The sequence below is a fragment of the Sturnira hondurensis genome, unplaced genomic scaffold (genome assembly GCF_014824575.4).
Source record: "Sturnira hondurensis isolate 20B ecotype Veracruz unplaced genomic scaffold, ASM1482457v3 Scaffold0025395, whole genome shotgun sequence".
Taxonomy (NCBI): Eukaryota; Metazoa; Chordata; class Mammalia; order Chiroptera; family Phyllostomidae; genus Sturnira; species Sturnira hondurensis.
In genome coordinates, this window is record NW_028098026.1 from 382218 (window position 1) to 394479 (window position 12262).

General features: G+C 53.0%; 1 protein-coding gene across 1 annotated transcript; it reads left to right on the forward strand.

Annotated features, from left to right (window-relative positions):
• Positions 1-390: 390 nt before the first annotated feature.
• On the forward strand, positions 391-11068 carry USF2 (upstream transcription factor 2, c-fos interacting). Its single transcript, XM_037039582.1, has 10 exons — positions 391-502; positions 766-812; positions 923-1041; positions 1189-1389; positions 1787-1937; positions 2060-2147; positions 2431-2489; positions 9887-9981; positions 10196-10324; positions 10422-11068. The coding sequence occupies exons 1-10, from the start codon at positions 441-443 to the stop codon at positions 10509-10511; spliced, it is 1041 nt and encodes a 346-aa protein (XP_036895477.1). The 5' UTR covers positions 391-440; the 3' UTR covers positions 10512-11068.
• Positions 11069-12262: the final 1194 nt, after the last annotated feature.

Here is a 12262-nt window from a genome sequence, read left to right on the forward strand (position 1 = left end):
ACGCTCGAGCCGCAGATCCAAGGGAGAGGCGACGGCGGTCCAGGGCGGGCCGGGTTAAAAAAAAAAAAAGTCGCGGCGGCGGCGGCTTGGGAAAGAAGGCCCGAGGGCCGCGTGCAGCGGGCGGGGGGCGACCGCGCTGCGTCCCGGAGCCTACAGCCGCTGCGAGCCGGCAGGAGGGCGGGCGGAGGCGGCAGCGGCTGCAGGAAAAGCGGCGGCGGCGGCGGCGGCATCTCCTTCTCACATGACCCCACTGTTTGTCCCCGTGATCAGCGCGAGCGGCTCCCGTGTCTCCTCCGTCCCCTCCTGCCGCGCGGCGTGAGCGCCGGGCTCGGGGCCCCCCCGGCCGCCCGCCCGCCCCCTCCCCTCCCCTCCCTCCCCTCCCCACCCCACCCCACCCCTCCCCCCGGGCCTCGCGCCCCCCCCCCGCCCCCACCCCCCCCATGGACATGCTGGACCCGGGTCTGGATCCTGCTGCCTCGGCCACCGCTGCTGCCGCCGCCAGGTAAGGGCACCTGGCTGGTCCGTGCCCCCGCGCACCCTGACTCCGGCCCTTCGGCCGGGCGGCCGGGCCGCCATGATCCCGAGCGACCGCCAGGCCCAGCTCAAAATGGAGGCCGCGAGGGAGGGGGGAACGTGTTAATGCTCCCGGTCCCAGGTCCTAGCGGTACCTCAGCCCTAGAAAGGGCTGGGCAGGGTCGGGGACCTGCACCTGAGCAAAGGGGCGGGGGTGCAGGCGTCCTTGACCTCTTCCCGCCTTCCCCGCAGTCACGACAAGGGACCCGAGGCCGAGGAGGGCGTTGAGCTGCAGGAGGGTGAGTGCTCGCGGGGCCCACCGGGCTGAGGCCTGCGCCCGGGAAGGGCCCCTGGGGGAGCCCGGGCCCACTGGACTGCTAACCATCCCCCTACCCTCCTTCGACCGTAGGCGGGGACGGCCCTGGGGCGGAGGAGCAGACGGCGGTGGCCATCGCCAGCGTCCAGCAGGCGGCGTTCGGCGATCACAACATTCAGTACCAGTTCCGCACAGAGAATAATGGAGGACAGGTGAGACAGGGCAGTGAGCTCCTGTGTGGGGGTGGGGTGGCAAGTGGAGGGGAGAGCAGAGGGTCGAACTGGAGGATCGAGAGGGATTCGGACCTGTGCCCTGCCTGGGTTCTAGCGCTGGTCTCGCTGCTCTGCCGCCCCCTGCAGGTGACATACCGCGTAGTCCAGGTGACTGATGGTCAGCTGGATGGCCAGGGCGACACAACAGGTGCCGTCAGCGTCGTGTCTACGGCTGCCTTTGCGGGGGGGCAGCAGGCTGTGACCCAGGTGGGTGTGGATGGGGCAGCCCAACGCCCCGGTCCCGCTGCTGCCTCTGTGCCCCCAGGTCCCGCAGCACCCTTCCCACTGGTAGGTGGTCAGGAACACTGACTATGATCTTGGGAAGCCCCAGTGGGTGGGGCATGTACGACATAGATACTGCTTTCGGGCTGTCTGACTGTGTGAGTTAAATTCTTGCTCTGCGCAGTGAAACCTTGGGCAAGATTTTTGGAACTTTTTTTGTCTTCTCATTTCTAAATTAGAAATGATGGTGGTAGAAAAGTCTCTGAAAAATAAAAATTAATTGTGTTTACTAAATGATTGTTGAGTGTCTAAGACCCAGTGTGATCTGAGACATGGGCAGAGTGGCACATATAGAGGGGCTGCTCATCCTCCACAGCGAATGCAGTTTCTGTCAAACAGGACAAGGGGATGGGTTGGGGAACAGGATGGCTAAGGGTGGCCTCTGTGTCCTCCTACTCCCCAGGCTGTAATCCAAAATCCCTTCAGCAATGGCGGCAGCCCAGCAGCTGAGGCTGTTAGTGGGGAGGCACGATTTGCCTATTTCCCAGCGTCCAGTGTGGGAGATACCACGGCTGTGTCAGTACAGACCACAGACCAGAGCTTGCAGGCTGGAGGTAAAAGGAGGAAGGGGGCCGAGGTGGAAGGCAGGGGAGGCAACAGGTCTAGCAGGGAGGGAGCCCCTGGCTACTTCTGACTCTTCCCTTGACTCTAGCACTAACTCCTGATTTTCCTACAGGCCAGTTCTATGTCATGATGACACCCCAGGACGTGCTTCAGACAGGAACACAAAGGACAATTGCACCCCGGACACACCCTTACTCCCCGTATGTTCAGGAGACCTGGGACCAGGAGCAGGGGACACTGGGAGGGCCTAGTGCGGGGCTGAAGAAAGGGAAGGTTTTGTGGGATACAAGCCAGTCAGTTGAGCACACACAGCAGGCACTTAGTTTATTTTTCGGTCTGTTGCTGTTTCTTTAGTATGAAGTATCATTTCCTCTTTCGACATGGGGACATGTCTTAGAAAGGTCATTTTCAGGTTTAACTCCTTAATAAATGCTTAGACAAATGCGGCCTGAGATGACATGTGCCCATTTTTTCTTCTTGTAGAAAAATTGATGGAACTAGAACACCACGCGATGAGAGAAGGCGAGCTCAGCACAATGAAGGTAAGATCAGGGTGGAGCCCTGGGGCCAGCCCAGGCCTCGGCTCCACAGGCACAGCCAAGCCTGGTGTGTGGACTCAGAGGTCTCTGGGCACACTACGAGTGCAAGAGAGGTGTTTGTTGAATGCCAGAAAAGTAGAAACAAGTGGGGGAAGTTCATTGTCTGAAATGTACAGGCAGGAGTCATGGACTGGAATGTGTTTTATCCTGGCTACTGATTTTGAATTAATGGCCAGCATCTGAAATGGCAGATGTCACATTCACATAAGGATTTCCTGTTCCTTTTGAAAAGTTGGATTGATCTGGCTTTCCTGGACCTACCTTTCAAACATTGTTGGTTGTTGTGTGCCATTTCCCTGCCCGCCTGGCTTCCAGGTTAACTCTGGTCTGGTAGGGAGCGCATCTGAAGCTGAAATGCAGGAAGCTGTATCTCTGGCTAGCCAACATTGGAGCATCCTGCCTTTCCTTCCTATAAGTACCAAATCTACTCTGAGGTTATTTTGGCCCTCTTTGCTCTCCCCTAGTTTCCCACCCTAACCCCTACCCCCAATCAGTAGCCATTGTGGTGGACATGGCAGCATTCAGGTTAAGGGGAATACTTACACCAAACAACCGTCCTTCAGAAAATAATTTCTGAAGGTGGATTCCAAGCTGAGCAACATGTGCTTTGGGCTAGGTATGGGGCTTGGTGTGGAGTGTCAGGGAGGCTTAGGAGTTCAGGCTATTGTCTGACTGAACACTGGGGCATCAGATGATATTTCCCCAGGGAGGTGGTGTTTGGGAGGGCCTGTTAGTCAGAGGGAAGTACAGCCTGGAAGAGGGAAGGCAGAGACTAGTCAAGTTTCTTGGGAGGGTGCTGGTTGGGTTGTTGCAGAGGTTCCATGTGGAGTCCTTGGGAGAGAAGCCAGGAGAGTCAAGGAAGGCCCCCACCATGTCAGGGTGAGGCCCCAGAATCCTACAGGTACTTGACTGGGGATGGGCTTGTGCAGCTGTGAGCCAAGCAGCTCACTAAATTGAAGTGTTCATTCAGCACTTATGTACTGTGTGCCAGCCCCTGTTTCAAGTGCTTAGATACAGTGGGTAATCAGACAGATGAGGTCTTGGCTCTTGTAGTGCTTATTGGGGTGGGAAAAACAAATTACACAAAGCTATAATATATCAGATAGCATGAAGGAAGATAAAGCTGGGCAAGGAGATGGAGGGTAATGGTGGCGGTGTAGGCCTCGAGAGGTGACATTTGAGCAAAGGCCTGAATGGATCTTAAGGAATGGGCCAGCCAAGTACTGGGGGAGAGTCCCAGGTAGAGGGGATGAGCAAGTGTGAACACCCAGGCCTGGGCCAGAATAGACTCGGCGTGTTTAAAGAACAGCAGAATTCAGGAAAGGAAAGAGGAAGTTGGCAGGGTTGCAGGAGGATTGGTCAAGGCCAGGTCACGTGGGGCCTTGTATGGGGTCTTCCAGTGTTCCTGCTCTTGGATTTCTATTGCAGGTGGAACCAGTGGAGAGGTTTGTGTATGGCACTAGATAGTAAGGGTTACCAGAGACTAGAAAAATTAGGAGGTGACTGCAGACATCTTGTCAGAGACAGGACAGGGCATGGAGGGAGGGGGCCATGGAGAGAAGTTCCAAGGTTGAAGAATCAGGTTTTCATGATGGGGTCGGGTTGGTTTGTAAGGGAGGGAATGAGTCTGAGCTTGGCTTTTGGGTGTGGCCTGTTTGAGGGGCCTCCTGTGAGGTACCCAGTAGTTCTGTCTCTGCTTCTTACGTCATGTGGCCTCAGACTGGTTCATTTTATACATGTTTGTTTTCTTACTGTTCAAACTCAGTGGTCTCCATTTTCCCCCCACCACTTCCCCCCACCCCAGCCATTCCCCCCCCACTCCCCACCCTCGATCCTCCTATTTGGTTTTGTCCAAGTGTCCTTTATAGTTGTTCCTGAAAACTCTTCCTCCTGAAACCCCATTATCCCCTCCCGCCTCCCCTCTGGTCATTGTCAGTGTGTTCTTAATTTCAATGTCTCTGGTTATATTTTGCTTGCTTTTTTTGTTGGTTAGGTTCCACTTGTAGGTGAGATCATATGGTGTTTGTCATTCACCACCTGCCTTATTTCACTTAGCATAATGCTCTCCAGATACATCCCAGCTGTCGCAAAGGGTAGGAATTCCTTCTTTCTGGTGCATAGTATTCCATCATGTAAATGTACCATAGTTTTTTGATCCCAGCTTTCAGACAGGCTTTTAATTTCTGTGCCTATTTGGTCATCTGGAAGGCGATGTTAACCCCACTCCTGCAGAGGCTCATAGCGAAGATACAGCAAGCCGAGACATGTTGGTCTCCCTGGCAGTGTCGTGTACCCCACAGTGAGACTGCAGCAAACCACGTTTGGGATGCAGTCCAGTCTCTGTCTGCCTCACTCTCTCACTCCGCCTCTCATTGGATTAATCCAGCTGGAAACAGTCTGGAACCTTTTTCCTACAAAAAGCAGTCATTTTCATAGTCTTGCCTCGCCTAACCTACAGAGTATTTATGCCACCTTCTACCCATCCTGTACCCTTGGCAGACTGGCTCTTTCCTCTACCGAAATGGGTCCATTTAAGGTCATTCATGATGACCTTGTTGCCAAACCTACTGGCTTCCTTTGCTATATGTGCTCTGAGCATCTGATCCTGCCTGTTCCCCTCCTTTTGGTAGTGATCTCTTTTCCCCACCTGCTCTGAATCTTCTACACTCTACCTTTCTTTCCCTCTCCCAGGGCTTCCAAAACACTCCAGGAAGCTCATTAATAATCTAGGTCTCCAGGGCTGTCCTCACAGCTTCTCAATGAGTAGATCAGAGAGAAGCCCTGGAGTCTGCGTTTTGACAATTTCCCCCAAGTGATTTCTTCCATTGGCCAAGTCTGGGAAACTGCTTTGGCTCTTGGTGGGTTTTGTTGTTGTTGTTGTGTTTTTAAGATTTTATTCATTTATTTTTAGAGAGGAAGGGAAAGAGAGAGAGAAATATCAATGCATGGTTGCCTCTTGTGTGTCCCCTGCTGGGAACTGGCCTGCAACCCAGGCATGTGCCCTGACTGGGAATCAAACCGCAATCGTCTGGTTCACAGTCCCGTGCTCAGTCCACTGAGCTACACCAGCCAGGGCAACTTGGTGTTTTTTAAGGTCTGGTCCCCTCTCAGGTCAGCCTCAGGAGAGTGAAATGTTAGGCCCAAGGATTGTCATTATCCCCAAAGCCGCATCCTCAGTTGTTAGGGGTTCATTCTTTCTCTAGGAGGAGGTTCTGCTGGATTTCTCCCCTGTGACTTCAGGAAGGTGATACCCGCTCCTTGGTTTCCCTCTGGGGCTTTCTTGAACTCCAGACTCATTTTGAGCTACTCATTTACAACTTCCATTTCTGGATGTCCTTGAGACACCTAAAACTCAACGTGACCAAAACAGAACCTGCCATCTCCTCTCCCCAAAGGCTCCCATGCAACGTTTCTTGTTCCAGTGGAACAAGAGACACCCCTGGCACAACTGTCTAAGCCATAACCTAAAGCCTGGCCACCTTCAGCTCTGCCCCCTTCTTCCCTCACATCCCCAAACCTGAGGTTCTGTGTTGAAGTGGACTCTAAATCAGCTTCTCTTTCTTGCATCTTTCCCATCACTTCTTGTGCTGTGGGAACCCATCTCCAGGCCCCTCAGTGAACTGGGGCCTGTGTGTCCTTCCTGCCTGAAGGGTGACCTTTGCAGCCCCAGCCCATTGCTGCCATTACAGCATTTGGGTCCACTGTTGGGAGAACCTCTTGAGTAGCCAGTAATTCACATCTTTATGTGGAATCTGATTTTTAAGTGCTGGATGAGATTGCTTTTTCTTTTTTTTTTTCTCTTAGTGTTCACTCTTAATGTCACGAATTCATTCCTTTTACTGACTTTGGGCTTAATTTGCTGGGGGAGGGGTCCCCTACTTTTTAAAGATTAAACTTTTCTTTTTTCCTAATACAAACCTTCCTAGTTACAAATTTCACTCTGATACTTACTTTAGCTACACCCCATTTGGATATGTTGTGTTTTCATTCAATTCAAAATACTTTCCAGTTTTCTTTGTAATTTCTTCTTTGACTCCTGGGTTACTTAGAAGTGTGTTGCTTAATGTCCAGATACTTTGGGGTTTTTAGATGTCTTTTTGTTATTGATTTTAAAAAAGACTTTCTTTATGTATTTTTAGAGGGGGAAAGGGAAAGGAGAAAGAGGGAGAGAAACATCAACAATGTGTGGTTGCCTCTTGTGCACCCCCTACTGGGAACCTGGCCCACAACCCAGGCACATGCCCTGACTGGGACTCGAACTGGCGACTCTTTGGTTCTCAGGCCAGCACCCAGTCCACTGAGCCGTGCCAGCCATGGCTTGGTTTTTTATTTAATTTTATTATACTCTGTATAATTTTAGTCCTCTGAAATTTATTATGGCTTATTATATGGCCTCGGATACGGTTTATCTGATTGAAAGTGTCCGTGTGCACTTGAAAGAAGCGGTGTCCAGTGCCATCCCAGGGCCCCTCGGAATCGGCTCAATGAAGGTGCTTGACAGTGTTCAGGTTCCTGTCCTGGATGTTTGGTCCACTTGTTCTGCCAGCTTCTGAGAAGAGCGTTGACATCTCCAAGGACATGTGGATATTTGTTCATTTCTCCCTTCAGTCCTGGAAGATTCACTTGTAAACTGAGTTTTAAATATTATATAGGTATAACTGAAGCACTTCTGTGGAATGCACATGGCGTTGGTCTTCTTAGTGGGTTTCCGCCGTTTCAGATGTGCCAGAGTGGTCTTCCCAAGCTACAGGTCTGACCACATCACCACCTCCTTAATGAAAGGTCCCAGACTCAAGAGCCTGGGCCCCTAGGGTAAGAGATGAGGTCCAGACCAATTAGCAGGGCACTCAAAGCCTTCACAACCTGGTTTTACATTTCCCTACCACCTTGTTCCATGCCCCCTACCTCCCTGCAATATTTCCATGTTACTGCTTCTGGGATCTTGACACCTGTCCGCCTGATGCCGCTTCCCTCAGAAACTAGCCCAGATGTATTCTCTCTCAGTCTTTGAAGCTGCGCCCCACCCCACCCCATGTGGAAATCATTCTTCTGCCCTGGAGTTCCCAAGCACTTGGCACGACCTCCAGTTATGACACATTTCCTTTAGTGTTGGCATCACTGTCACCTGTTCGCCCGTACTTCGCAGCGAGTGCCAGCAGGACAGAGATTGAGTTTTCCCTGGACTCCAGCCTCTCAGAATGCCGTGCCCACAATAGGGCAGGCAGTACGTTTTTAAGAAGTGCAAACTGGAGATGCGCTGCACCCCTGTGCCTGCCCCCTAGTGGCTTGAAATAAGGAGTCCATGGGAGCTACAGCTGCAGCCTGGGTGCCCAGGCTCGCGGATGCTGGACTGCATGAGGGTGGGAGAGAAACCAAGACGCCGTGTGCTACTGAGTTCCTTGGCCGGAACCTCCAGAGTGGAGTGTGTGCTGCTGGGCCGGCTGCACTGTTGGCTGTGCTGTAGCGTTTGGCCACAGAATTGCCAGAGACAGGCAGACATGGCTGTCCTTGAAGGGAAAGCTGTCACCCTGACAGCAGTGGGGCCCAACGAAGGTCTCTACTGGGCACTGTTCTTGTCATGATATTGGGGAGGTTTCTGAGGAAAAAGGAGAGCAAGGGAGGAAGAAGAGCCAGGAAGGGGGAGAGTCCTCCCCATAAAAGGGTGTTGTCACCCAGGCAAGAGTGGGACATCACTTGGAGGTGGGAAGGACTGGTCAGCAATGGTGGACAAAACTAAGTGCTGAGAGAAGACAGTGGGATTTGTCTGTTAGTGGCCAGATGTGTTCTTTGAGGGCACACCAGGGTCAGGGGCGTACTGGCCTCGGGAGGTGAGGGTTGAGGGGCATTGGCCCATCCCTCCTTTCTCACCCTAGCCCCTCCCCAATCTTTCATCAGCACTAACCAACCCTGAGCAGATACCTTCTCACCCTTCTTTCTAAATCCTACCTGTAGTCCTACCAGTCCTTCTCACCCTTCTTTCTAAATCCTACCAGTCTCTTCTCCACAGACATGCCTGCATTTATCCATGGGCCGTCTTGGCAGGGGACTGAGAGTTGTGGATGAGAATTGGGGGAATAACTAGGCTTTGTTTGGGGTCCCCACCAGTGCCTAGGGCTGGGGTTGGACAGGTTTGCTTCTGTAGGCCCCAGATTAGGGGTCTCAGGCTTCAGTGAGGGCAGACCCCAGGCAGTTGTCGGAAGCTCAGGATGTGTTGGCCAGGTGAGAAGCCAGAGGGAAGACATGCCCTACCTGAAGGGGGCGGCTGCTGCTGAACTCTCCTGGCAGAGAGAGGTTATGGCATTTTATGGAAATCTCAAATCTGGACTTTTTAAAAGTGAAATCTTCTATTGGTTTGCCATCCCTGGCCTTCAAGATAGTGTTCGTGTAGTTCCTAGGTGACCCTGTACCCTGATGGCCCAGGCCCCTGTGAGCCATAAGTGCCATTCTGGGTATCTGCGACTTGCTGCCAGCTCTCTGGAGAAGGATTTTAAACAAGGATGAGACATGGTGAGACTGATTTTAAAGATGAAGAGAAAGAATCATGGGGCCCGGAGCTTTGGAGAGACCTGGGGAATCAAACACAGGGATTATGGGGACCAGAGAGGGCGTTTGGTTCCGTGTGAACGGACTCTGCCTATTGCCTCTCAAGAATACATGCCACAGCTCCTTCTCTCAAAGATGTTAATTATTATGTGAAGTTTCCTAATTGTTAAATGTTAGCTCAAATTTTTAACAGTAAGCAAACAAAATGAACCCACAGTCTCCCATGGTTGATTCTCCTTTAAAAGTACAGTATTTGCTATGTATAATGTGCATTTCATTGCCCAAATTTTTGAGGGAAAAATAAGGGTGTGCATTATACATGGGTAGTACTAACTACATATCTAATAAATGTCTTTAATTCTGTTATTTGTGCTTATGCATTAAAAGTGTAACTCTAGAAAGCAAAATGATATCTGTATGCAAAAATAATACCCTAGAATACAACAATTGGTTTTGTTTCTAAATACAAATAAATAAATAATTGATTTAAAAAGTTTTTTTTTCCTGAGAGTTTGGGCCAAAAGCGTGGCTGTGCATTATACACAGGAGCTCAGTGTATATGGCAAAGTACGGTGCTGAAGAGTGAGCCTGCCTTTGTTCTCTTGAGAAGCAGTGCAACGCAGGCGTGCAAGCTGCCACCCGTGTTCAGCTCTTGACCCTGTATTTGCTAGCAGCGTGACCTTGCCCAGGGTACTCTGCCTCGGCACCCTGGGTTCTGCTGGCACCTGCCTGTGCTGGCGCATCACCTCGGTGCACAGGTGTAAACTTAGCTGTCATTCCTGCTGTTATTCCTGTAGTGGAGCGGAGGCGGAGGGACAAGATCAACAACTGGATCGTCCAGCTTTCAAAAATCATTCCAGATTGTAACGCAGACAATAGCAAGACGGGAGCGGTGAGTGCCGTCTGCCCCCCCCCCCCCCCCCCCCCCCCACCCCCNAGACAATAGCAAGACGGGAGCGGTGAGTGCCGTCTGCCCCCCCCCCCAACCCCACCCCAGAAAGTCTGCCTGACCACTGGACACAGTAGTTGTCCTGGGCTGAGCCCGTGGGCAGAGGCCAGCAGGCAGCTTTACTTTAATGCTCTTGCCCACCTCACCCTACCCCCAGAGTAAAGGAGGGATCCTGTCGAAGGCCTGCGACTACATCCGGGAGCTACGCCAGACCAATCAGCGCATGCAGGAGACCTTCAAGGAGGCTGAGAGGCTGCAAATGGACAATGAGCTCTTGAGGCAACAGGTGAGTGCCAGGGCTGGGTGGGAGCTGGGTGGAGAACCCTGGACCCCAAGGCACAGGGGGCTATCTCTGGCTCCTTGTCCCCTGTCATACCTGCCAGATTGAGGAGCTGAAGAATGAGAACGCTGTGCTTCGCGCCCAGCTGCAGCAGCACAACTTGGAGATGGTGGGCGAGAGCAACCGGCAGTGACACCCACCCCATCATGTAGCAGGGCCACCTCTGGGCCTCTGCTGCCCCCTTCCCCAGCCCTTAGCACAGAGAGGGACAGATGCCCCTCCCCCAGCTGCGTTTTTTTATAGTAGATTTTTAACAAAAAAATGGGGAGAAGTAATGCATTTCTGTGGATAAGCACCCACCACTCTCCTCAATGTGGAAGTGATAGCCTCCCTCCCCCATCTGTGTCCCTTCTCCTGGGCCCCACGAAGCCCCAGCACTTCCAGTGGCCTCACCTGGAGGCAAAAGGGAGGAGGACAGAGGCTCTGCCATACCCCACTGCCTCCTTGGTCTCTAGAGGTGCTGATACGGTGCTTATGGGAAGGAGGGGGAGCCCTGGGGGGGCCATCCCTGGGACCTGGACCTAAGCAGGGAGGCCATGTCCCACCCCACCTCTTGTTTCTGGATTCCTGCTTCCCTTTGGGCGTGTGTGTGTGTGTGTGTTTTAATTTTCTTTATGGAGAAATGGACAAAAAAATAGAGAGAGAGGTATTTAACTGCAATAAACTGGCCCCATGTGGCCCCGCCTTGTCTGTTTGTGTATCTGTTCATCTCAGGTGTGGGGAGGGGCGTGGAGTATCTGCAGAGCTCTGTGAGGGCAGGGCTTCTACCGTTATGTTGGTGGCTCTGTGTCAGTCCCTGCCACCCTGTACTGCGTGGTCTCCAGTTTGGCGGATGGATGGATGGAGGAGTTGGGCAAAGAATATTCTCTGAGGCCCCAGGTGGTGTGGGGGCGGGGAGAGGTTGGGTCAAGGACCCATGTTTTTGGAGAGGCTGGGGTCTCCTGTGTCACCAGTTTCTAAAAACAGGACTGACTCCTGGCCCTGCCCTTCTGGGCTGAAGCCCTTCCCTCTGCACCAGCCAATGGTGGGGCCTGGCCTTGAGCCCCCCACCCCCAAGGAAGGCAGATGGCCAAGAAGCCAGGCTTGGCCCGTCAGCCTGTCGCCTTGCACTGTGGCTCTGGCGCCTGTGCTGTGACCCCTGCCCCTGGCTGATGATGAAACCTGGCCTGGGTGGAGATGCAGTGACCCCAGGCCGTGCTGGGGGCTGCTGCTGTGTCTCCCAGCAGTTGAGCGTGCAGCTCCATCCGCTGCCAGGGTCTGGGCCTGCCCGTCATCGCCTGGCTGCGTTCATCCTGTGGTACCCAAAATGTTCCCAACTGGTTTTATCCCTCTGAGAGCCCTGTCTCCTTTTCCTGGTCATTCCTCTGTATGAGGCCATCTCTGAGAGCCCGGGTGTGTGCGGCAGGAAGGGGGTAACATAGAGTGAATAGGAGGTAGATGGCAGGGGGCTGCCTTTCCTTCCTGGGGGTGCCCCCTTGTGCTTTTGAGTGAGCTTGACTGCCGTTCGTGGCAGGGGAGAAACTTTCATTCCTTGGCAACAGCATCTTCAGGCTCTAACGACAGGGTTGACACTGGATGATCTCAGAAGGAGTCCTGCAAAATGGCCAAAGCCCCACCTCTGGAATCAAGTCTGTGGGTCCTCTGGGCTATGTGCACCTACTACCCGTGGTGCAGGGAACGGCTAGGACGGTCAGGCAGCCTTGGTTCATCTCCCAATCCGGTGGTGTTCTAGGGGACCAGCCCTCCCAAAAGCACCTCGTTTGTGGTGTGCATACCCCACTGCTGGGGTCACGGTACCAACACAATGTGGAGGTGGGATGAGAGGTGCACAGTAGCTCCAGTGAGCCAGCGTGAGCCGGGTCTAGTACACCCCACTGTGCCCGC